The sequence below is a fragment of the Anopheles stephensi genome, chromosome 2 (assembly GCF_013141755.1).
Source record: "Anopheles stephensi strain Indian chromosome 2, UCI_ANSTEP_V1.0, whole genome shotgun sequence".
NCBI classification, from domain to species: domain Eukaryota; kingdom Metazoa; phylum Arthropoda; class Insecta; order Diptera; family Culicidae; genus Anopheles; species Anopheles stephensi.
The window spans coordinates 46682799-46709144 of NC_050202.1; the positions used below are offsets into that span (position 1 = coordinate 46682799).

Genomic DNA, 26346 nt, shown 5'->3' on the forward strand with positions numbered 1-26346 from the left:
TTAAAGATATTGTAGTTTTGTTGTCTTACTACTAAACTAAGTCTCGGCTATTACAAGGCTCACCATGGTCTCCCTAAACGTTCCCAAATTAACAGCTCATGTCGCATCAATAATCCAACTCATATTAGAGCAGGGTTCTGCGCACATATCTTGTCAAAAGTGTAGCCAATTATCTTTGAACATGAAGAAGGTTGAACATCAATCAACCCCAAAGGTTTACATATCTGCATTTATTCGAGGAGAAAACATATTTTGGCGATATAGAATCGATTCAAGTTAAAACGCTCTGTGAAGTTTTGACTGATCGAGACTCCGAGACCGCTTCAAGAGACCATTGCTAAACAGAATATCCGGAACATGTCTTGTCTGAACGTGTAAATGAACGTCTGAGACATGTGAATGGAGGATATTATAATCGACTTCTGTTGAAGAGATGCCTTCCTCATGGTATGTTTTAAGATTAAGCATTCCTCGGCACTTGTAATGCTGCATTGGAAAGGACTAGGATTCTTTTTACGAATTTTTGTATAAAACTTCATCTTCAATCGGAACTGACGACAACTAACTGAAGCCCGAGCCAAGTGTTTGCCAAAATTGGAAAAGGAAGCTTCGTTTGCTTAGTGATGCTACTGTTATTTTAAAGCATTTTTTTATGAAATTTTCGACTTAATTCCAAATGGTAAGAAGAAAAATCTACACAATGGTCTAAAAAGGTGTACCATTGAATAACCTTTCAAAATTCTTAACTCTAAATAGAAGAAACAGCATTGAGTCTAGACAACTTTTTCTGCTTTCTTGGCCCAACGACCTCTTGTGTCATGCCTGCCATTTATGGCTTACTAGACTTATTGTTACTGCATAGTTCGATAGTCAGTCCTCACAATGAGGAAACGACCCAGATGGGATTCGAGCCCTAGTCCTGCCGTGTAACGACTGATGTCGCTTCTACTGCCGGGCCGGCCCCGGAGTCTAGACAAGCTCATGGAATAATGATTGGACCTCAAACAAGAATCATTACCATTTAAAGACTTCAAATTTTTAGCATAAACTTTACACGACTTTGAGTAACTCTATCAATATATATACCAAAAAGGTTCCACAATCTACCAAACAATGTAGATGCTTGGAATTTTCACTACAGCCCTCAATTTTTAAAAGCGTTCCAAATTCCTGAACCTACATCCAATCGGCCAATTTATATAACACCAGCCTCTGCGGGGGTTTTTAAATCCTCCCGGATCATGTCACTCACTATTACGCCACTATACACACACAAAAAAACAACTACCCACCGAATAACGAATGATTCACAAATCTCACCCTTAATCCTCTACCGAGGTTGCCAAGGTGTGCTCACCTGTCTGGCTAACATACGCTTACAATTAGCATCACAATACGCTTAAACTGCAAGGATACATACGTTCGTACTCGTAATGCCGCGCAATGTTTCTTTTTTATTATCCTGTATTTTTCACTCTCCCCTGGCTGCATTAGTTTGGCTGAACGTCATGTTTCGGGCGACTCATGCCTGCTCGGCGAATAAAAAAATATTAGAGCGCATTATGTAAAGCGCGCGTGGTGGCGTTGGTGTACGGCTGTGTATTTTTAGTACTGCGAACAACGACCAAAAAACATCCTTCCTTCGCGTACTTTGCTATAAAATTCCGAAATCTCCTTCCTCTCCTTCAGTTTCATTAAATAACCATTATCCAATCTTCAATTCTTCTTCGCATCCTTGCGTACCGCTAAGTACGCTCATTTGCATGCATGATTCAATTACGGAATCAAATTTAATGCCACTGTTTACCCGTCACCCAGTTAGTGGGACTTTCATTACTTCCATAATCGGTGTTCCGATGCCGACCGTGCGTGCGTATCATTTGCAGTATGCTGTTATTATCGAAAAACACCGATCGAGAACGGTAATTTGCGCTTGAGGTATCGTTCCCATGCCACACCATCCAGACCAGCAAACGGAGGATATGTGCTTTGGATGACAACCTCAACCACAGCGGATGATCTCGACCGCAAACCGAGACTCTCCACTACAGATTGACATTTACCATCTACCCGGAGGTATCCCTCACACGCGGCAATTCGTTTGTTCTGAACGGTGCCGCCAAAGCCGACATTTTGTGGACGGTGTATAAATACAAATCGGAGCTCCATTACCCAAATGCGGTAATTATGATGCGTGCTATTTAGCGTTGGCTCGTCCGTCTAATGCGTAACCTTTTACAGCCGACGCAGCCGAAGACACTCCACATCTGCACGGCATTCATCTCAATAAGTCAATCAAAGTAAAGCCATCGATAGGCAACGGCTGGGTGACATGCCGCACACACACACGGAACGAGTACAGTGGATGGTCAACGAAATGAGACCTACACAATGGACTATAAATTTAGTCCCGCAGATCCCTCGATAGCCCTAACCACCTGTGTCGGCAAGCAGACTGTGGCAAAGGGATGCATTTCTGCAAAAGGTCTCCCCCAAAAAAAACCAACCCCAGATGAGACCGATGAACGCTCGATACACTCAATCCTGATTGATCGATCCCAGACAGTGGCTTCAATCCCAGCGTTGGGGGCGCGTTGTGCTTCTTTACGCAATACCTGGCATCACCAAACGTGTTAGACAAGGCGTCAGACAGATCCGCAAGTCGACAGTCATGTGACTGCATGGACGCCACAGTTCATCGACTTGAAGATGATTTATTGACCAAAAAAACAATTTCCCCACATCACCCACCAATTCAGTAACACGGCTCGGCAAAATGTATCGATCGACGCCGGTGGCTTCAATTGGCTTCGCTTTCTCATCCATCACACATGAGGCACAGCCTGGCAGGGGCTGAGCTAAATTAAGCACAAGATTAAGCGTGTGCGAAGGGTGAAAGGGCAGTACTGTCAAGGTCGACACTTAAACCTACCTTTAGACAGTCATTACGGCATCGCTCGTTAGCATCTTCCATAGTGCATTACGCTGGAACTGGAAGTGATGTCGGAAAGTCCCTAAATTATAACATGTCGTGCCACTAATCAATACAGCACGATAATCCGTTATTATGTTTCTAATTATAGATGAGACTTTCAAAATGTGGATCTAATTTTAGGATCAGATCAGATTTTAGGTCAGAGGTGTGAAAGCAAACAATTTTTAACCCATTCGGTCGGATGCTTTGGGACAATTTAAAAGCAATAGCCCTTGATCTTTCAATCACCTACCATAAACTGGCTAAGTAAATTCTCTCCGAAAGTCTTTTATTAGTACCGGATATTAAGCTGGAGGTTAAATATTACCTCCAGAATGAGCCAATACTTTTTTGTGAACACCGTCATTAAACATGGGTCTAGCATCCAGCCTAAGTCTTCTATTTAATGAGCAATAAAATCCTTTTGGGTGACATCTCAACGGTATTACATGCCAATTAGGATGTCACCCGAAGGTGATGTACCACAATTAGATTTTTTTGTGTGCGGTTACCGGTCTACAACCAAATAAACCAACAACAAAAAACAGTTAACCCAAGGTAATTACGTCGAGGAGGCCCATAAATAAAGACGCACCACCTATCTCGCTGGATGTCAATAAATAGCACGTGATTTTTCTTTTTTTCTTCTCAGTTTCCCTGCTCCTGCTAGACTTTACAGCATCTTCATCATAAAAGCCGCTGATGGAATGGTTTCAGAAAAAAAGGGGGAGAGGGAAAATTCCTATGTGCAGCCAGCATAAGTTGCATAACCTGGTCACCCTGGTGGAGGTCAGCTTTCTTGGACCTTTGACTTCGGAATGATGGCGTGCGCGTGTTTGCGTGCACGCTACCCATTCATCATGCGGATACGATGAAAGAACCCTACGAACACCGGGCCATCTTCGTCCCGTGAAAATTGAAAAAAGTGAGGCGAAGTAGTGAAGCCCTCACAATATCTAACTTAAGCTTATAGTTGCAGTTTGATGAGAGCAAAAAAAGCACCAAAAAAGCTGATTTGTTCCATGTATTTATTATGTATGTTGTGTGACGTGTTTCTTTTGCTTGTACATAACGCTAGATGTTTGGGGGGTTGATGGCGTTCAGGTGGGAACCTGTTGAATGTTTCAAATCTACCCCTAACGGCCAATGCCCCTAGGCAAAAATACAATCATTGATTGGAGTGAGATTTTTTGTCTGGTTGTTGCACAGCCAACACTTCTTGTGCTTCGCAAAAAAGTTCACCGTAACCAGCGCACCGGGATGAGCATTTATTTTACAAAAGTAATAATGGTCGGTCCAACTGAGTACTTGCGAGTCACGGCATGAAGTTTGATCGGACAGATGTGGGCACATGCATGCACGCACATCACACCGTTATGGGAGATTATTGATTTTATGTCAAACGGTTCTGGTGCTTCTAATGGTGCCATTTTATAAGGCTCGACAAGGTTAACAGGGTTGATCGGATGAAGCGTGAGCACGGGTTTCCTTAACCTTGCACCTTTCCTCGCATATATGAGGATGACATAACGAAGAGGATAAGGTTTTGCAAGTTATATCGTTAACATCGTTTTATTCACCAAAGGAAATTGTTTAACTAATTTAAAATGTAAAATATTCATAAAATAAATATAAATTTTCCCTTAAAATTATGAAATCCACGGGATACAAACACTTCAAGGATTTCTTCCAATACTCACGGGAACCCAAAATCATTTAAAGAGAAGCGAGTGAAATTTTCGGCCTCGGCGACCTTTTACTTAATAAATTCTAAACCATTTGCGAAACAAAAAACTACCCTCATATTGACATATACCTCGAATCCACCCTGTCAGTACTTCAAATGGCACTTGATAGTATGATCATCGAGATCGTTCTGACCTTTCCACTCAAACGGCACGTCCAACGCCAATATTACCACGCACCCCGACGATTAAGGCGTCTGGCAAGAGGATCAACCCGGTGACGATCCGCCTTTATTTAACTTGCTGTTTCATGGTACTTTCGTACATCTTGGCCCGCTGCAGATACATCATGTGATGGACGTGTAAGCCACGATACACGCGAATTGACACCTTTGCTCCCGTGGATGGTTCGATGGCAAGAGGACACAACCATATGAAGCATCGAGATGAATGCACCGCTTGAAGTTGGCGTTATGCTTCAATGAGGCGTTTATCGGAGATGAGAACCTACCTCCAACTCATCTTTTTTTTGCGGAGGTCAACGCCTGCGGGCATCAACGCTACAGACAATGGCGCTTCTATTAGGCTAATGACAGGATAGGAGATACGGTCGCTGGAGGCAAACACCAGCAGCACCAGCTAAGAAGACGCCGCTTTTTCTAGTGTTTCGAGTGGTTTGTTGTTGACTTTCTTGCCAGATGCTTCGCCCAAATGTCAAACCTCAAATAATCGTCTAACCTAACCAATGCTTTCCCAAATTACATCTTGCACACCACGAGTTTGGAGACAATGTGTACACCGGACTACTCTCTTCCACACTGGAGCGAACTCGTTCGTGATTTGCGTACGCAATGATTTCTCGTCCAAGCCGCACAACACTCGCTTTCCGCAGACGAGAGCGGCCCTTTCCAATAAACAAGTTCCGCGCCCGAATCCCATCTCGACGATGATGACGCGTCTTGATCGGGGTATGAAGATAATCTTCATTTACATCTCTTAACCGATCTGAGCCGTTCGCAGTTTCCCACCCCAGCAAGGGGTCAAACGTTGCGCAATGCCGGCCCATGGACGCTGACCTACTGCTGCTGCTGCTGCTGCTGCTGGTGCTCGTTGACTCTTCCCATTTTGCACATGCACGGAAACCGAACGCTTCTGGAACACTTTCCACTCCGGCAGCAGGATGGACGTGAGGCGTAGATTTTTATCCATCACCAGCAACTATCAACGCGATTGCGTTAAGCCGAGGATCTCACCGTGGGATGTAAGCGGCGATGAATAAGGTGCTCACATTTGACAAATCGGTTTTTGGTAGCATTCGGTCCGATTGTAGGGATCGCTAAATATCTCAACATTGCGTGACCACATTAGCTACGGTAGAGGTAGGACTGTCTGGCTTTTACCACGCTAATGACATCGCGGTGCAATCCTAATGCAGCACGGGCGTGAGAAAAATCGTGAAATGGAGCTTAGCTTAGGAGGGATTTAATGCAGCCACATTTGATGCTTCTTCTGAGTGTTAATTCTACGCATTACAATCGAAAGAAGACGCTACAAAAATATGAATAGATAATACACTCCCTAATACGCTCTTGGTCCATCAAGTTTATTTATGTTCCGACTTCTTCCTAAAAATACATCATCTCTTCGGCTCCCCATTTTTTATCACCCTAGCATAGTTATAATTAATTCATAGCCGTTTCGCAAGCTATTTCCGCAGGCTCCGAACATCTGCAGAAAATACTTGGCCTTGAAATGGTGCCAGCTTGTGCACACATGATTGCTTACGCCACCCAGAGACATCACATGGGTATATTCGAGCGTTCCTCCCAGCTTCGTTGTTAATTCGTTGTAAAAATTCACAAATGAAGAAGCGGCACGGCCAGTTGGTGATGATGAAGTTTCGCAGACCAGACAGTGGTATGCCATCAACCCGGTGCAAAAACTCGACTAATTTGCATGATCCCCGCTCAAAATAGACCCTTACGGACGCACCCCACACTTTTGTGAGTGCGTGTCCAACTTGATCAGGGTTGTTGATCGAACCGGCCTATCAAACACGTTTATCAGCATAATCCGTCTCTGAAGCAATGAATGAACGTACGATCATTAATTGCGGGAGAAGTTTCGAGCCCCCGTTGCTGATTGAAAACGGATTATAACATCCGACAGGTAAAAGCCTCTCTGTTTTGTTGGAACCGTTCATATGACGCCATTGGTAAATGTGTTTTTTTGCTGTTTACCTATTGCTTGTTGTAGGTAAATATTTTTTGACACAACAGACACATTCATGAATGCATCGCGAATGAAGTACTCATGGCCAACGAACGAGCAATGATCACAATTTGCACGGAAGTGTCACCGTAAGACCGTGATTGAAAACGTGCAGATGCTTCCGGCTTTTTTTTTTTTTTGTTTGTCAAGTTTAGGTGTCAAATAACTGTATATTCAAGGCTGTTGGAATTTACTAAAATAACAGAGTAAATGGAGTAGTTATTATAATCATCAATCAAAAGAAATGTTCTGCTTTAAGATATTATTTTGGTTGTAAACTTAAAAAAGAAAAAGTAAGTATTATTAACTTGTGCGTTAAAAATACCCTGAACGCTTAAAACAGTGGCCCTGAGTGCTAGTAAACTACCCAACAATATACTGTCTTATGTACCATGTTTTTATCTAAATTTAAAATATAGCAAAATAAGTTTAATTCAAGTTTAACTCTAGTAACCAGTTTAACTAGATCAGCTACGACCAAGATGGGCAAGGAGCTTTTATTCAAATTTAGTTCCTGCTGTATCCCTAGAAAATAGTATTGCAAGTATAAAAAAAACATCGTATCATTTGTGAAGAAAGACAAAAAACTCTCACTCAGTAAAAAAAAATTACTGTTATGAAACTTAGATCCAAGAGTCAGATTGGCTGTCCAAATCGTTAAAAACAGTCTGGACAAACGAGCCGTCTAAGCAGCGTATAAGCAGCTAAGGCATCCATTAGCAAAAATTATGTAGAACGTCTTCGTCCGTAAATTGTACTGAGTGATCTCAGCAGTGTTAGGGTCCAGTGGTCGATGTGACAACGATCTACACATGGTAATACCAGGGCTCAAATCCCATCCAGATAGCCTCCCCGTACTCAAGATTGACTATTCAGCTACGGGTTAAATCAAGTCACAGGAAGCAAGAAAAACCAGGCCGAGACACCTCGAGGTTGCAGTACCAAGGAAGAAAAAAAAGGACGCCCTCAGCATCGACCAATATTGTTGTACCAAAAATCTCTTCGAGGACTTTATTCAATCATTCTAAATCCAAGACGGAGTTTCAGATGATCGCTAATGCTCAGTAAAAGCTAAAATAAATTCAATCAATTTTTAAGGCCATCGGAAAGACATCAGGTGATCAGGTGACTTAAAACTTCCCGATATCAGATGGTAATATTTTTGTAGAATGCTTCTTGAACCATGAATCCTCAGAAAATGTTTTGTATTGTGTATTCACCCTCCAAAGTTGGACTGTATTTTTTAACGCCATCGTTATTCCTATATCCATCAGACTTGGGCCTAGCTATTCATTTGAACTATTCCGTTCAATTCTTCCCACTAATTTTAAGCTGTTTATTTCATATTCTAGATGAACCCTTGGACATTTACCTTTCAGCCTTTCAATAATCCTGATTTTATTATAGATGCCACCATCAATAACAGGGGAAACCTACATTCGGTTGATTCTCTCACAATGTACCATTCCAAGCTATGGTTGCAAAACTTCGACTGAAAGCACTTTTACTGATAACTCCAAACATAGATATTATTAAGTTACATGGCCGTAAAGCTTTTTCTAGTAATAACTTCCCATCGTTTTGCGGAAACCCAACTTGTGCCGAAATATTTTTACTATGTTAAAACACTTTCCTAAAAAACATATGCTGCCTTCCGTGCAATATCCTATCATTTCAAGCTTACTGTCAAAAATGTCAGATTAGAATGGATAGTTCATTGGATTGGATGGATAGGAAAAGCGAAAATATGATCATATTTGCTGTTGTAAAATTATACAAAGAATTCGGTATCTACCGGGGTCTAACTCTAAGACCCGAGAATGGTTCATGTGAACTAAACTTTCCATATTTGATTATTATAAGGAATACGACTGCTAATGCCTTTAAAGTCGAGACCAGTTTAAACACGTTTCACCAACGTTCAAATCACAATGTTTGATCAAGGTTCCAGATACGGAAGCGCAAATCTGCCAATTTATCATTGTTTATTATCTAATTTTCTATGCAGATCAAATGCACGAACAAATGCATGACGTGTTTGGAATGCTATACCCATGGTTAAGAATGTTTTGCTCCTCCATTCTATTCTCTTTTCATTCCTTTTAAATCAAAGACGTTGCTTAAACAACCATAAAACGAGCCCCATACGCAAACACAAACTCACAGAAAATGGACTAATTTCTAATCCATGCTTAGCTACTCCCGGCACGTGCAGTGCATGACGATCCCGGAACGGTTGCCCTGTATACGCTGTGTCCCAGAATAAACAGAACCCAAAAAATGCCGCGCAAGATGGAAACCGCGAAAGATGGATCATTAATTCTGTTGTCAAGCTCACTTCAGCAGCTTCCGAGTTCCGAGGCACGGTGTCTTTACTGCCGATGGCGGTAGTATGCAAATCTTGCTGTAATCGTAAATCAACGCGGAACGGTAGCAGTGGCTGAGACCGTTTACTTGGCTGAGTGCAAAATTTAGTCAAACATGTCCAAATAGCTTAGGATAAAACGGATAACACAAGTGATACACAACATTTTCGGATCACACTCTTCGGCGGCTACGACAGAGTGCTGCTACATCACGACGCAACATTGACACAGTGAAGTTTACACGGAAATTGAGCCTAAAAGTGAGCCTGAACTTGTGTAAATTATCACTTTTCCGCTTGTGAAACACCCGGGATACGGAAGACAAATCGCAAATACCGAGATTAATTCTCGATCGGTCAGTTTCAGTTCCCCGATTGCGGTTCACTTTATATGGGCAGACCAAAATTAATTTGCCATCACGTCATTTGCGGGAACGTCACGCGCTAACCGGCACCAACCACCAAAACTCACTCGTATGCACCCGTGGGATGCGTACAGTTTGTTTGTGGGTTCAGATTTAATTAAATCGTACCCAACCTGATTCAGTCATTTCCTGGTTCGAGCCATACATAGCAGCAGCAGCAGCAGTGACTGGAGCTCGGTAGTCGAATCGTTTGGGAAAACTTTTCATCGGCTGGAAAACGCGGTATAAAGTTTCTTTTGGGGGCGAGGTACTAAAATTTGATTGAAAATGTGTTAACTTATTCGCGCTATTTGTGCTAATTAAATGCAGCAGCAGCACCAGCAGCAGTACACTTTTGGCGATGATGGACGGGTTGAGGTTTTGCATATTATTATCCAAACCACATTTAATAATTTGGGGTGAACTGTTTGTCTGTAGCAACACAGGTTAAAAGTTTTTAATAGTGCTTACCTACGTTGTCACTTACACTCATAATATTTTGACATTATACCACTTTATTAATAATGCTAATAACGGACGATATAATTGATGGAACTAAATAGTATATGATAGCTAAGAACATCTGCATGTAGAATGATTTTATTGTTGGAAAATTACGATTTGCAATCTCTTTACGATCCAACTCTTTTAAAATGACCCAGTAAAAATGTCACGGTTTTCTTCTCTTTATGCATCAGTGATTATGGTTTGGAAGCAACGAATTATTGGATTTGAAGCTTTTCCCAGATGCCACATTATAATAGCGTAATGATAAGTATCTGTTTTAAATAACGCCAATCATTGTGATTAGCCTGTTACTCTCAAACTTAAGAAAATCCTATAAAAGATTAGAGATATAATTGTTGGATCCATAGTATTACAAAGACATGCAACCGGAGGCGGATGAAGCTCTTTGGAGGCCCTATATGACGTTAGAGTCAGACAGACATTATTTGAGGCCCCTTATGGGGTTCAGTATGAGGCCCCTTCAAATGGTCCAGATTCCCAGGACTCGACAGCCATCTTATCCATCTAAGAAGATATACCTATGTCGATATGGTCTGGGCCTCTTGAAAACTGGGGGCACCAAGCTTAGTTTGCTTTATCTATGATCCACCATCCTCGCATGCAATATCTTTATAGTGGTATCAATATCGTCCGAGGAAACAAAGAATGGCGATCAAGTGTTAGATGAACACATTTGAAAAGTAAACAGGACCTTCGACGATGGTCTTGCTAAGCATTTCATCAGGTCCGTTCAAAATCCCTGGTATCTCTTGTATCTGAGTTGTATCGCTTAGATTACTGAGCTATGGCTGTCTAAATAAATCTTCTCTTTGTTACTTAGCTCTACAACCTCTAGAGGTTTTGACCTGCCAATTCTGGCTGCCCTTCATGACTAGACCAGTTAATCTTTCGATGGCTGTAAAACTCTTGGATAATATCCTCTGAAACAATTTTTTCATTAAAATTCTATCGCAACTGATTCCAGTTGATAGTTTCTTGGATTGGACTGTCCAGAACCGCAACAATGTTTTTTGCTAATCTCCATTTACCGTCTATTCTGAGTTACATAAATAGTATTCAATGAGGACTGCGAGTTTCGTATAAAAAGTCCATATTATCTAGGATATTTTTCAGAGTTTATATCAATGCTCTGATGCCGTTCCACACTGTGAGTAGATCGAATTCTATGATAAGTTTTTGACTATCTCCAGAAGTAGAAGTTCATGATAAGCTTCAAGGTTTTATATTTTTTAAATAAGGAGCAAAAGTCATTGTGCGAAAAAAGCTTCAATCGCAATTCTTCATCTGGTTTGAGCTCAAGGGATGCACCAAATGTACTAATAACTTTGAAAAATGCTATGCTAATGCAAAAGAGAGACTAGTTGGTCTGATCAGCCAGTGCATAAGACAATCGAATGAAATATCTAAAAACTTATCAGCTTTCTTAAAGCCTCAAGTCAAATATCATTGACACATCAAAATTCAAATTGTTTAACTACGATGGATATTTCCTATTTAGACCAAAGAAGAATTTATACCACGAATTTCGACCTCGTTTCCATCATTGATTACGGTATGGATACAGACTCTGTTACAGGTCGATGTAATTAAAATTCCCAATTCTTCCCCATCTCTCCCACATCAAAGATCAATATCATTATTGCAAATCACTCACAATAAAAAAAACATCCTGAACACTTTAAAAGGCGCTATGCGAAGGATGGTTCACACTCCGGACAGAAATTAAACCCCTCTATTCCACGTTTGTCCTGACCGAAAACCATTACCAAATCTGGTTGTCCCTACCGATAAAACAAAGCAGATACTTGCCAACCCTTTGGTAATACTTCAAAACTCGCCCTCCAAGAGCTTTTCCTCTATCCCCTCTGAGAAGTGCAAAAGGATCTCACAACGCTTATTGCAACAAATTGTACGGCGTGTAAGGGTGAAGGGACCGGCGCCGGTCGTCCGTAATAAGGCGACCCACTTCCTTCGCCCAAGCGGACGAATCATGCTGCCGTTTTCTTCCTGCTATCACGGCACAGGTTGGAAGCGGAAATTAAGTGAAATTTAATTTACCATCCCTTGCCAACCGAAGTCAACCGTGGCCATTATTTGTCTATTATTTCAGCGGCGATGCAAAAGCTCCCATCCGTACTGCTCCAGTATCGGTAGCGGCGAGCATGACCTGGTCCCGAGTTTCGGTGCCATCTATACTTTTTTTGTTTCAAATTACTTCATTTCTACCTTCTTTAAAACTTTCTTTCTTTTCGCACGAGAAAACAGTACAAAGCTCCCTCAATGGAAGGGAGCGCTGGCCACCATTGCCTTCTTTATTGACTTTGACTTTGTGCAATGAACGAAATTACTTAGAAGGATCCGTTTACACAGCAAAAGCAACAAATGTGCAGTGAGAGAGAAAGAGATAGAGAGAGAGAGAGAGAGAGAGAGAGAGAAAGCACACCAAAAGTTATAAGAAAAACCATTACACTACCTTTCCCGTGAAAAACACGGTGAAAAGTAATTTATTGAACAGCCGGCTTCCACCGGTGACGTACTTGAAATACTTTCGTTCGTAGCTCACCGGACCCGGGGTAAGAAAATGATTGTTTTTTTGTGAGTGTTCAGAATTAATTTGAAGTAATTACCACGTACCAAGGCGTGGTTCGTGCAAAACCCGAAAATGCGCTTTGTAATTGAATGGAGTTTGGTTCTTACACACATAATCAGGAGATTTACTATCATTCGCCCTAATATTGAAGGCGAAGGAAAAAATTGGTGTGGATTGATTTGCATTCACCCTTTTTGGCTGGATATTATTCACAGAAGCTGCTAGAAATCATCCGTGGCACCATGGCAGTCTAGAGCAATCCAAACCCTACGCACAACCAACGAGCTGGGAGCTCAAATCTGTACCACTCGGTGTACATTGCCGTTTGTTCTAGCGCGGCGCAATATGCCGGCTTTCATAATCATAAATCATGCGCTCGTGAAACAAGATACATGGTCACCATATCTTATGGCGACATCCATCACAGGAAGCTCTCTCGCTGAAGTAAAGTGCACGGATCCATCCGAGAGAACCAATAATGTGAATCACACGCACACGCCATTCCGATACCGGTAGCATCAGCGTAGCGTTAAGAGGCACGCCCTTGCTACCAACAACAGCGAGCAAACACAGCAACAATAACGTCAAACCCTTGGACCGACCAACCATCCACCGGTAGAGCATACATTCAGGCGCACAACCGTTCGAACGTTCGACGCCGCACGTGGGACGAACGACGGTAGCAATAAAAGGGCCCAAAAGAAAACAGAAGGATAGCTTTTCCACACGTCAAAAGTCGGCCAATTTTACTACTCCCAACAACAACAAAAAAACCGAGAAGAAAGCCACCCAAAATCACACACAACAAATCAATCCACCGGCGAAAGGAAACGCACAAAAGGTACGATCAATCCGGTAAAGAAATGCGAAAAAGCCGTTAAATGTGGAGAAACCACGCAAGGAACGTAATTTGTTTTACCCGCCCGGCTAGCGCTACGGATAACTAAGTTCCGTCCCGTTCCGAATCGGCACTGATAAGAGGATGTACTGCCGAAGAGCGAGCGAACACTTCATTCTCGGTACCTATCGGAGCGGAAGTTCCATCGCAAACCTACCGTATCGGGACGTGCACGGTGAGCACCGGGTTTCTCATCGCATTTTTGTTGTATGAAGTACACGGGCCCTCAGCATGGTCCGGTTCGCATGACGCAAAACTTTACCGGCGAACAAACAGATCCTCCTCGACCGTGTAGCAGGTGTTCGCCCAAAGGTAATTTCAAACTTTACGACACGTCCGCTCCAGCTCTAGCCGATGCTGAGCAACGCAATGCCAAATACTTCATCTTTCGCGTTGCATAAAGGCAACTCCTAATTGAACTCGGTCCTCCAATACGCGTTGATGTATCACTGATTTGTCCATGCACAACTACAGTACTCTATCGCTATGGAGGCGCACAGTAGTCGAGAGTGAATGCCGAGAAACAGGGACGTTCTACGGCCTGAAGTTGCGAAGTTGCTAGAGCAGTGTTTTTTCTTCCCACGGTGCGAGAAGACCACGATGAAACGTGGAATTCGTCAACAAATGGGGCAAAGTTGGCTTTACCACACAAAAACCAATCGGTCCAATTATCGGTCCAGTTCGGCGTAGTATCGCCCTCCTTCAAGGAAATTGTTCGAAGGCGAAATAATCCTTCCGATTGCGGGCTCTCAATTTTTTCCCTGCTCGCTTTTGTTCCCCGAACAAGAGGGATACATGACGATAGGATTCAATTTCGTTCGCAAGAGAAACAAGTTCGCAGACGAGTTCGAACGAAAACTTGAAAAATTGGCCCTACCGCAAACGCACCATCATCGCACGGCCGAGTGAGCGAACCAAGAACCAATACCTCAATTTCAATACGCAATGATTGAAACAAATTATCATGGTGAGAGCGCAACGGATGTTTCTGATTCGATTCTTTGTTTGACACAACAAATCATTCGTAAGAACTGTTTTTTGGGCCAGCCAGCCAGCCGAGTCGGGTCCTGTTACAGGGAAATGTTTTTGTCGCGGCACATTAGCTGAAATGATTTATTTTGGGACTGGACTAACGAATTGTCGGGCTGCGAGAGAAGTTTTCTTGCCAATACACCGAGCAGACCGTTAGTTTCTAGTTAAGACCGTGAGTCCTAGAGACTTACGGACGTACTTTGAAGTTCCGGCAAGTACGAAGCAGTTCCGGCAAGTATTTGAACTCCGCGCCGGAATTCTAGCCAACCTGATTGTTTCCGAGAATGTCTTCAACTTGCCGTTTGAGTGATGCAGTAAATTTAATTTGACATTCCAAAACGATTCAACACCTCCCCTCCCACCGCTAACCCCTAAACGCGTCCACCCCGGGATAGTCTCGATAACCATTAGGGAGCGTAAAATTTCCAACAAAGACCGAAATTGACATTCGTATGCACGTCACAAACCTGTTGGTCCACATAATCTACTAACAATTGTCTGCGTACATCTCGGAGCCGACACAAGCGTGTAGGGAACGGAATTTTCGGGAATCCTTTCCCCTTTTGTGACCATCCATGCCCATGCATGCTTCTCCCATCATGTCAACGTCACGCATGTAAATTCTCTTCCACTGGTGCTATTTGTATTTGAATATTACACATGTCGCCTAAGTTGATGAAACATTCTGATCCTTTTCCTTCCATTTTCTTTACTCTCTCTCTCTCTCGAAAAGCAGGCCAGCTTTTCCGTTGCGCAACTGTTTGGAGCTAGCCAGAATGCGCTCGCACCGGTAGGAAACCAGCGAAACGTGCTCCGCCAGGGCGATGGGGCCGGTGGCCACGATCACACCCACATCGAGACGATCGATGTGAAATGTGATCAGCGCAACGGCATGCTCGTCACGGTACAGTTTGAGGATGACTTTCGGGGTGTAATCTACAGCCAGGGCTACCACAACGATCCCAAGTGCCGATACGTGCAGGCGAACCAGGGTGGCAAGCAGTTTACCTTCACCGTACCGTACGACCGGTGCGGCAGCAAGCCATCCTGTGCCGTGTGTGCCTCGGTCGACAATGTGCTCGTCATACAGACGGACGAGGAAGTGCAGGAGGCCTGGGATACAGCCCGACGCATATCCTGTAGCCAGAGCGAGCAGCAGCAGAACACGATCATTTTCAAGCCGTTCGTCGTCGACCAGCTGGAGGTGGTGAATGTGCCTACCTCCACCGGTGGTGTCGAGTGTTGGATGGACATCCAGCGTGGGCTCTATCCGAACATTTCGCCCATCCCGAGCATCATCAAAATCGGCGAGGCGCTCAGTGTGCTGGTGTACTTGCGCGATCCTAAAGGCGAATACGACGTGTCGGTGAAGGATTGCTATGCGTTTGATAGTCCCGATTATGATGCGGCATCGACTGCCCGGCTTCAGCTGTCGGACAAGAACGGATGCTCGCGCAAGAAAAAACTTTTTGGGCTGTGGCAAAAGACGACGCAGACGGGCAGCTCGGGCGCTACATTGGTAGTGCACAACAGCATCAAAGCGTTCAAGTTCCCCGACCGTATGCAGGTATTCCTGAAGTGTGACATCGAAATCTGTCGCGGAGGCTGTGGACCACAGGTATGTGCCGAGGAGAATCTGATCAGCACGGTTGAAACGTCTACCAGACGTCCATCACCAACGCGCGGACGACCAACACAAACGACTTCGCTTGCTCCGGCTGTTCCAACGCGAGGACGTCGCCCACCGGTAACGCCGGTGCCAACCCAACCCGAATATACCGTCCCGGTAACGCAACCTCCACGACGCGGTACACGACCACCGCGCCCGGTAGAAACGACTCCGGCAACGGCTCCACCACGGCGCACTCGTCCACCAAATACACGGGCACCTACGGTGGTGTCGACGACACAGTTTACATGCTTGCCCGGTTCAACAGATGATCGCTGTAATGATGTGATCGTCACTCAGCGTCCGGACTGTTCCCGCGGCTCGCGCGATCCACGTTGTCGGTCTCGAGGCACACGACCGACACCAACGACCACCGAAACGACACCGGCCCCGCTTCGATGCTTCCCCGGCTCAACGGATCCTCGCTGCCCGACCACCTTCCGTCCATCGGTACGCCCAACAAGGCCAGTACCATCGCCTACAGCGCCACGCTTCTCAACCACTACTGAAGAGGACGATGACAGCATACCAAACTGTTTGCTACGATCCAATGACCCGCGGTGTGAAGAAGTATCGATCTTCTTGCCGGTTATTCCTCAAGAGCAGGTGACTACAAAGCCACCGGTAGTACCCACTGTGCCATCAGTAACGCCCAGTACGGCTTTGAACTGTTTCCCGGGCTCGAACGATCCTCGCTGCAGAACGCCTGTACTTCGTTGTCCACCGGGAACGACCGATCCTCGTTGTCCAGGATTTGTTCGTCCACAAGAACCGAAGGAAACGGCCACATATTTACCACCAGTTGATAAGCCTAACTGTTATCCGGGATCAACTGACCCACGCTGTCCGACGACTACCCGTCCGACACCCACCACTCAACCGCCACTGCGTTGCTATCCAGGATCTACTGATCCACGGTGTCCGCAGACTACTCCTCGTCCAGTGCCAACGACCACTCCTGCTCCTCGATGCTATCCTGGATCCAACGATCCTCGATGCCCTACTACACCTAGGCCAACACCTACTACTCAGCCACCTCTTCGCTGCTATCCAGGCTCTAATGATCCTCGTTGCCCAACCACTCCTCGACCGGTTCCAACAACCACGCCAGCTCCTGTTTGCTATCCCGGCTCAACAGATCCTCGCTGTCCTAAACCAACGCCAACAACCCAGCCACCACTGCGTTGTTACCCAGGATCTACTGATCCTCGCTGCCCACAAACTACTCCACGTCCAGTGCCAACAACCACACCAGCTCCTCGCTGTTATCCTGGATCCAACGATCCTCGATGCCCAACCACTACAAGACCGGTTCCAACAACCACGCCAGCTCCAGTTTGCTATCCTGGCTCAACTGATCCGCGCTGCCCAAAACCAACTCCAACGACTCAGCCTCCCCTGCGGTGCTATCCAGGATCAACTGATCCTCGTTGCCCACAAACAACACCTCGCCCAGTGCCAACCACAACACCTGTCCCACGTTGCTATCCAGGATCGACTGATGCTCGATGCCCGCAGACCACTCCGAGACCAGTGCCAACAACCACGCCAGCTCCGGTTTGCTACCCCGGTTCAACCGATCCTCGTTGTCCAAAACCAACACCAACGACACAGCCACCACTGCGGTGCTACCCAGGGTCGACCGATCTTCGCTGCCCACAGACAACGCCTCGTCCTGTACCCACAACAACACCACGTCCTGTCCCAACAACGACTCGTGCACCCGTTTGCTATCCAGGATCCACTGATCCTCGCTGCCCTCAAACTACCACGCGTCCCGTACCTACAACTACTCCAGCTCTACGTTGTTATCCTGGCTCGACCGATCCTCGGTGTCCCCAGACAACTCCTCGCCCTAGTCCAAAGTGTTATCCAGGTAGGTCATGCAAATGAAATGACTGATTTGGAAGTAGCAGAATCACACCAATATTTTACATCTTGCGTTTCAGGTTCGCTTGACCCCCAGTGTTCTGACAAGCAGGATTCGGAAACATATCTGCCTCCAGTGGAAGTTCCAAGGCCTACTACAACGCAGCGTCCAGCATGCTATCCAGGTGAGGCTTTTAGTTTTGCTCATTTATATATGAAGGATACCATATTGATAAATCGTCATTCGATTGTTTTCAGGATCGACCGACCCTCGATGCCCGCAAACTACTCCTCGCCCAGTACCAACCACTACACCAGCTCCACGCTGTTATCCAGGATCGTCAGATCCACGGTGCCCTCAAACTACACCCCGCCCAGTGCCAACAACTACACCAGCTCCTGTTTGCTATCCGGGTTCATCGGATCCTCGCTGTCCAAAACCAACACCAACGACTCAGCCTCCACTGCGCTGCTACCCCGGATCTACTGATCCTCGATGCCCGCAGACGACTCCACGACCGGTACCAACAACCACACCAGCACCAGTTTGTTATCCAGGATCTACTGATCCACGGTGTCCTCAAACTACTCCTCGTCCAGTGCCAACCACTACACCAGCTCTACGATGCTATCCAGGCTCAAATGATCCTCGATGCCCGACCACTCCAAGACCAACAACTACTCAGCCACCACTTCGCTGTTACCCAGGATCGACGGATCCTCGTTGCCCACAAACTACTCCTCGTTCAGTGCCAACCACTACACCTGCTCCTCGGTGCTACCCCGGCTCTAATGATCCTCGCTGCCCTACCACTCCTCGACCGGTTCCAACAACCACGCCAGCTCCTCGGTGCTATCCTGGATCCAACGATCCTCGTTGCCCAACCACTCCAAGACCGGTTCCAACAACCACGCCAGCTCCGGTTTGCTATCCAGGCTCAACTGATCCTCGCTGCCCTAAACCAACACCAACAACCCAGCCACCACTGCGTTGTTACCCAGGATCGACGGATCCTCGTTGCCCACAAACTACTCCTCGTCCAGCGCCAACCACTACTCCTGCTCCTCGGTGCTATCCTGGATCCAACGATCCTCGATGCCCAACCACTCCAAGACCGATTCCAACAACCACGCCAGCTCCGGTTTGCTATCCCGGTTCAACGGATCCTCGGTGTCCTAAACCAACTCCAACGACTCAGCCTCCCCTGCGGTGCTACCCAGGATCAACTGATCCTCGATGCCCACAAACAACACCTCGCCCAGTGCCAACCACAACATCTGCGCCACGTTGCTATCCTGGATCCAACGATCCTCGTTGCCCAACCACTCCTAGACCAACAACAACTACACAACCACCACTACGGTGCTACCCAGGATCGACAGATCCGCGCTGTCCGCAAACAACTCCTCGCCCAGTGCCCACTACCACACCAGCACCACGTTGTTACCCAGGCTCAAATGATCCCAGATGTCCTACAACACCCCGTCCCCCACCAACAACTCAGCCACCACTCCGTTGCTACCCCGGTTCAAACGATCCTCGCTGTCCGCAAACCACATCCCGCCCAGCACCAACCACTACACCGGCCCCTAGATGTTTCCCCGGATCGAACGATCCTCGCTGTCCTACCACGCCAAGACCAACACTGCCACCAACACAGCCACCACTTCGTTGTTACCCCGGTTCGAACGATCCACGCTGCCCGCAAACTACTCCTCGCCCGGTACCAACGACACGTCAACCGTGCTATCCGGGTTCACTCGATCCCGCTTGTCCGCGACCATTTGTCCCAACCACGCCATCCGCCTGCTATCCGGGCTCACCCGATCCCAACTGCCCACAGCCTTACCGACCAAGCAGCACTAATCCTCCTGCTACTTATTTGCCACCGTTCCCTGCCGAATCGGGTGCCCGCTCAGCCCGACATCTTAGCCCCGAAACGCTGAACGACATTAACGCGCTGGCCGATTCGACCGACGCTGTCGCGGATGCTGCCGGTTCGGTGGCTGCAGATGGGGAAGGTGCTGCCGATTCATCTTCCCTGACCGGTGTAGCAAGAACGAAGCGTGATAGCAGCCTGTCGAACGATTTGGACGGAGAACCGGCAAAGGAAATCATCTCCATTACGCTCAACATTAAGGGTTACCAGTTCGAGCCGGATACGTAAGGACTCGAGCGTCACCTGCTGCCGAATCACCTGCTGTCTGTCTGCATAATACTCATCCGCGGGGAAAATGAACCCCGCAAGCCAATATATTCAACAACGTCAGCCAAACGCAAGTCACGCTACTTTCAGAATTGTTCTTCATCACCCGGTCAGGGTCTTTGTCTGTGCGCGTTGCGATAGGATGTAGAAATCATTGTAAATAAATTAAATAAAATTCTCCCCACCGTCCAATCCAATGGGCGGGTATGGCTGTAATAATAAAACCCAAAGAGTTTTTGTACAATTAATTCGAGCAAAGGGACAGTTTATTGCACCGGAAGTTCATTTATCGAACACGTTCTGCACAAGCGTTACCTGGTGCTGCTGTAGAAATTGTAACAACAGTTCGTCGATATCATCATTGCTGCGTGCGACTTGCTGGCGAATGATCTGCTTAAAGTCCTCCTTGACACCTTTATCCGCTCCACGCGTTCCGATGCGGCGTGCACCGGTGGCCAGGCTTTGCTGAGGCATGGCGAGCTCCAGCTTCACGTCCGGCGAGTGTGTCCACAGGTGCATAAACTCTTCGATGATTTCCGCCTGGATAACGTAGCTCGTAAAGTGTAGGTACGCAAAGAGCCGGCGAGTTTTGATGATTTCGAAAATGAATTCTACCGTCGCCGATTCGTGCGGCCAGTTAAGTTGAGACAGTACCAACAGATTGCCCAACAGCGAGCTGCTGCACTCCACGTCTATCAGTTTCGGTTTGAGCAGTACGATTAGCGTTTGCACGAGGTAGTGCAGTATGGCGCGCTTGGTCAACGGCATCAGCATAAGAACGCGTGCCGTCTGGCCGAGCGAAACGTTCTCCAGATAGTAACCACGGGATGGTGCATGCGGCAGATGCTTCAGAATTGTGCCCATCTGCTCGAACAGATGGACCGTCGGTGGACCTTGCACGAGCGTGAGCGCAAACTGGCGTACCGATTTTTCAAGCTGCGTCATCGTGGTGCCGGTGGACGCTTGCAGCAGAGTGGCCGTTTCTTCATGCTGACCCGCGCACACGTACAGATCGATCAGGAACTTTTGCACCCAACCCGACAGCTGCGGTATGCAGAGTATCAGTTGCGCAAAGTCCGCTTTCATTACATCGTTCGAATGGAGCAGCTGCCAGCAGCTTTGGCAGGCAAGCAAACAATTGGGTGCGTCCGGGCTGACCGGGGCATTCACCAGAATGTGTGGAATCTCGAGGACACCTTCGTGCGCACGCCGCTTCACCTCCGGTGTCACATCTTTCAGGGCCTCAACCAGTATGACCTCCGTTTCGGCTGTACCATCCTTCGAGCGGAGTTTCGAGTACCCGATGTAATCCTGCAGTGCCAGCACGAACACGATAGTGGCGCAAAACAGTATCTGTTTGCTTTCCGTCGACCGGAACGGATCGAGATTGTAGATGTGAATGATTTTCTGGCAATACACGTCCTTGCTCCAACTTTTCTTGTACAGCACGAACGGTTCCCACTTGAGAATTTTGCCGCAAAAGTCCAATATTTCGAAAATTTTCTTCCAACAATCGGTGGACGTCCGGGCACGGTCCTCGGTGTCGTTTAGCATTTGATTCAAGTAGTACTCGAAACAGACCGCCATCAACCGATGTACGAGCTTGGGCGCCAGGTCCGGTGCGCGGTTGTACACCAGCGGTATCGCTTCGTTGAACAGCATCTCCTTGAAGCTGGGCATGGTCACATTCTGTATCAACGTTTCCAGCAAGCGGGGCTGTTAAGTAAAGCAAATCGCGCCCGGAAAGAGGTTAGCATATAGGATTCCGTCGTTCGGGGTGCTGATAAATTACCGCGTGAGTAGAAATTGCTTGCGGGAAGCGCTTCAGCAGCAGCATTATCAACCGGCAATGGTCAAGATTGTTGTTGGAATGGGCCGCCGTTAGTAGCAGTATCTGATGCTGCACCTCGTACGAAATGTATTGGAACATCTTCACGTAAAACTCCTGCTCCGGTGTGGTACATCCTTCCGGGATGCGCAACGCATTCGTCATGAGCGATATCTCGTTCAACAAATTGGTCGGCGTTTGGTGAGCCCCATGGAACGTCATCACACTATACCAAAGAGTGATGTATGAGAGATGGTTGGACATTAGTGCGATGATTGTAAACCCCCGACTAGATAAGCCAATGCTTACATGTAGCTTAGACATTTGGCCGCTTCCTCAAAGTTGTTGGCATTCTTTTCGATTTCGTACGCCTCAAACTATAAATGCGAAAGCAAAGATATTAGATTCACAAGGCGAGGGAAACAAAAACACCCCACCACCATCGCACCTACCTGCACACCAAAGTCATTCGGAAACAGCGTTTTGGCCGCTATTATCCACGCCTTCGCTTTGTACGGATCGGTGGATTCTTTTGCACGCGCAATAAGATACTTTTCGTTCGATATCACGTCCATTTTCATAGGAAAAACAAAAAAAAAAGCCTCCACAATCAGGCAGTGTCCGGGACGCGAAACGTGCCTCAAAACGGTTCACCGGTTGATAAGCAATTTCTCGCTTCTTGCCTTCAAGCCGCCTGGGAAGAGTGAAGCGCTATCGAATCGTTGTAAAGTTTAGACTGTCCGGTCGGTGGCGTTATCTCCGTGATTTTCAGCAAAACTTACCGAACTTAGTTAGAAAAGCAGTGGAAAGTCACAAAAAAGACGATAAAAGTGATAAAATTAGCGCGAGCAAGAAATTGTGCCGTGCGTTTGGTAAACAATCCACCGAAAACAATAACAAACGCGGTGTCGGAACGTAGCTGTCAGTGTGGGTTTGACATTTGTCGGACTGCCTACCGTGTCTGCCATATTTTTGCTAGCGGTGCTTTATTTTAAATAGAAATTAGTAGCATCTTTGATATGTTTCATTTTTTCATTTTAAGTAAGAAAACTGTATTCAAAATGTAAACGTCAAGTCGTCAATAATTTAACATACAATTAAATCCCACTTTAACCCGAAAACAATGTAAAGCCCATGTCGCTATGTTCATCCCTGAACAATCAAACAGTTGCTCACGAACCCTGCAACTCAAGCACTGCACATGTGTTGGTGCCATGCACCGTTTCTTGTGTTCCGTCCAATTTCCAACCTCTTTCATTCCACACAGTTTCTTTTTCATTTAAATTTCTTTCGCCTGCGAGACGAGTCGGGTCGTGTTTTGGTTGCTGCTGCTGATGCCAACCGTGTGTACCGCGCTGTATTCCATGGTAACATTTGAGTTCGTCCCTTGTGTTTACTGGTTACCCGTTCGATCCAGGTGAAGTTATAGATGGAAAAACGAATTCTGTGCTTAACATCGCGCCATTCCCGAATGCGATCGAAGTGATCTTCCCTTTGGAACGTTTCTGGTGGTACTTGTTTGTGAGTTATTTCCTGAAGCAAAGGGAAAGGGAAAGTGTTGCCCAAGATTTCCGAGTGTTGTTTTGCTGTGTTCGCTGCGAACATTGTCGACCAGTCCCGCTCCCAACTAGTGAATCGGATCTCCTAAAGATCATGTCGGCAATACATTTATTTGTACAACTGTGAACCATTTCTGTTAATCCCGAATGGTTACAAGAATCCGAAGTGTTATCAGCAGCCTGAAGCTGTATCGTTGTATTAAGAAAGAGCCACTTCATGTGTGTATTATTTTTATCACTCCGTCCGTTGTGCATATTAAAAAGTGTTGTTATTTTTAATTTCCCTTTGACCCGCTCATCGCACTCGAAGGCAAGAGATCACGAAAAACAAAATGTTTGCCTCCTTCATTACAAGCGCCACATCCGCGATCGTGCTGAAAGTTGTGTCTGTGTACTTATATGTGTGTGTATGTGTGTTGATCGAGAAGAGGGAGAAGAAGACAGGTTTTTCTTTTAGGGCTCTCGATGTCTGTCGATGGCGATGGTGTCGAACGGTGGAACAAAACATAACCAGAACCGGTTCCATCCGATCTTCCCGTGGGGCCGCCGTCGTTGGGCTAAAGGGTCAGCTACACTTGCCTACCCAACCACCTCCCCCGGGAACGGAACAACCCGATCGGATAGTCAAAAATGCCTGGTGACCCTACCGGGCAGCAGCAGCAGCAATGTCCGAACCGGGACTGGTGTGTGTCTTCAAGGACCAGCCATCAGCAAACCTCCATGTGTAACCTCCCGGAGCAAAAGTACTTCACGGAACGTTAATGTATGTGTGTGTGTGTGTGTGTGTGTGTGTGTGTGAGTAGGCGGCAGCATGGTGCACCGCACTGGAACTGGCAGAACTGGCGCAGCATTAATCATCCGGCACATGGGGTGGTGATGGCTTTCGTCTCCCAATGGCGATCTTGTCGGTGACCAAACAATGGCACATAAAAGCTGACGAATTCGCTTACCTCCGTGTCTCGGTGCGTGATGCCAGGAAAAAATGGCAACAGGGAAAGCGAATGCCCCACGAATCCGAACGAAGCATGGCTGTAAACAGTGAAAAATATGGTTTTGTGCGATGTGAAACTTTTCCTTCAGTGCATCTCATAGTATTGTAAGGTTTTATTAATTTGAAAATATGCGTATTCATATTTTGCGTTGTTTCTTTCATTTAGGTTATTTAAAGAAGAAAAATACGTTGAAGTACACGTTTGAAATGGTGTAGAAATTCGAACAGTGACAGTTGAATCCAATTGAAAGCAATTGGAATTTAAGCCGCAAAACAAGAATCTTATAAGGGGAAACAAAAATTCAATTCCAAAGGTAAGTGACAAGATCTTAAACTAATCTTAAAAGTTGAGTATGCAGGTTTGGGGTGATACTAATTAAAGGAAGCCAGAAATGGAAGACTTCTGGACCACTCGATGATGTAGTGCCAAAAGAAGAAGAAATTTCAAAGGACTTCAAAGGAGCCAGTATAACCTCTAGCAGATCGTTGAAAAGGAAAACAAGGAGGAACTTAGGAGAACCTAACGAAAAACTTTATTGAACAAGTTCCTTAGCTACTTTCTTTGAATAAATGAGAGGTCGATTACGTCTCGATCATGTCACGAAAATGACACCGAACAACCCCAAACAACTCACTCTCTTCTTCGCCAATGTAATTTAACTATTGGCTGGAGAGTTGGCTGTCGCTGTAAACGGCAAGCACACCATGTGGATCTTGCTGCAACCACGCGTATAAAGATCCAATTAATCAAGGCCACCCAACGTCGACCCGTGCGTTCGCCCCGCCTGACTATAATTAATTAACGCAAATTGTACAGAAAATAAATCCAATTGCAGCGCTGGCGACATTTGCTTTGCGATGACGATCGCCGTACGTTCTTTCACCACAATGGTGCATAGCTGCTTGAAGAAGCTGCTTCCTTCTTGTCTTTCCATTTTTATTGCACTTTTGCCGGTTTTACACACACTCTCTTTCTCCGGCTCAAGACCTCCAGTCAAGAATGATGTACGGCTAATGTCTGCTGGAACCTATTGGCATTACTTCCGGTGGACGGCGGAGTGCAACAGGCCGTGCATGTATAATTAACCACGAACATCATCACGACCTCGCGGGCTGTTGACACTTGCGTTGTTTCAGCTGACGCAGTTTATCCTTTTTGGAGGTGTGTTTGCATCGCGCACATCGATTTCCGATGTGATGGAAGAGAAAATAAGATAGCCGAAATTTAACCCCTAAGAAGTGTGACTTGAGTCATAAGCCGTGTCTATCATGCTGATGGAGTAGCATGCTTATTGCGAGGCTCCGTGGCGTTCGCCTTAATCTCTTCTCCCATGCAACTTCATTTTAATAAGTCACAAAAATAACTTAATGTATTAACCAACCCCACATCAACTCCGGCGGTGTTCTGCTGACGCACTCGAAGCGATGAATTCCATTTCATTTAAATGTGTACACTCCCTCGCACATGAAGAAAGT

General features: G+C 46.1%; 3 protein-coding genes across 10 annotated transcripts in view; 2 read left to right on the forward strand and 1 right to left on the reverse strand.

The window, feature by feature from the left end:
• LOC118506979 (mucin-2) overlaps window positions 1-20718 on the forward strand; it is a 43036-nt gene extending 22318 nt beyond the window's left edge. The window contains exons 3-5 of one of the 2 annotated variants that reach the window (XM_036044839.1): window positions 15481-18292; window positions 18366-18470; window positions 18544-20718. In XM_036044839.1, the coding sequence (XP_035900732.1) occupies window positions 15481-18292; window positions 18366-18470; window positions 18544-20453 (4827 nt within the window). In that variant the 3' untranslated portion in view covers window positions 20454-20718. The remainder of the gene's footprint in view (window positions 1-15480; window positions 18293-18365; window positions 18471-18543) is intronic. The other variant, XM_036044840.1, reaches the window with a different exon arrangement.
• An 18-nt stretch (window positions 20719-20736) lies between these two features.
• LOC118506980 (integrator complex subunit 10) lies at window positions 20737-23252 on the reverse strand. 3 transcript variants are annotated; one of them, XM_036044843.1, is made up of 5 exons: window positions 23103-23252; window positions 22773-23031; window positions 22630-22697; window positions 22285-22546; window positions 20737-22181 (listed from the first exon to the last, which is right to left on the reverse strand). In XM_036044843.1, the coding sequence occupies exons 2-5, from the start codon at window positions 22899-22901 to the stop codon at window positions 20775-20777; spliced, it is 1866 nt and encodes a 621-aa protein (XP_035900736.1). In that variant the 5' UTR covers window positions 22902-23031; window positions 23103-23252; the 3' UTR covers window positions 20737-20774. The 3 variants fall into 3 exon arrangements, with proteins under 3 accessions (XP_035900736.1, XP_035900734.1, XP_035900735.1); XM_036044841.1 differs by having other exon boundaries at window positions 20737-22208; XM_036044842.1 differs by having other exon boundaries at window positions 20737-22208; window positions 22773-23014; window positions 23103-23223.
• Window positions 23253-23542: 290 nt separating this feature from the next.
• Window positions 23543-26346, forward strand: part of LOC118506981 (CDC42 small effector protein homolog) — a 29582-nt gene continuing 26778 nt past the window's right edge. The window contains exons 1-2 of one of the 5 annotated variants that reach the window (XM_036044845.1): window positions 23543-23687; window positions 25037-25184. The gene's annotated coding sequence lies outside the window, so the exon portion shown is untranslated. Of the gene's footprint in view, window positions 23842-23959; window positions 24099-25036; window positions 25185-26346 lie in introns of those variants that run through there. The other 4 variants (XM_036044848.1, XM_036044844.1, XM_036044846.1 and 1 more) reach the window with 4 other exon arrangements.

Coding starts and splice junctions, on each gene's coding strand:
- LOC118506980 (XM_036044841.1), bottom strand. CDS start 22,901: ATGAAAATGGACGTGATATCGAACGAAAAGTATCTTATTGCGCGTGCA. Junction 22,698..22,772: donor CGAATGACTTTGGTGTGCAG/GTAGGTGCGATG, acceptor TCGCATTTATAG/TTTGAGGCGTACGAAATCGA. Junction 22,547..22,629: donor GCCAAATGTCTAAGCTACAT/GTAAGCATTGGC, acceptor TCTTTGGTATAG/TGTGATGACGTTCCATGGGG.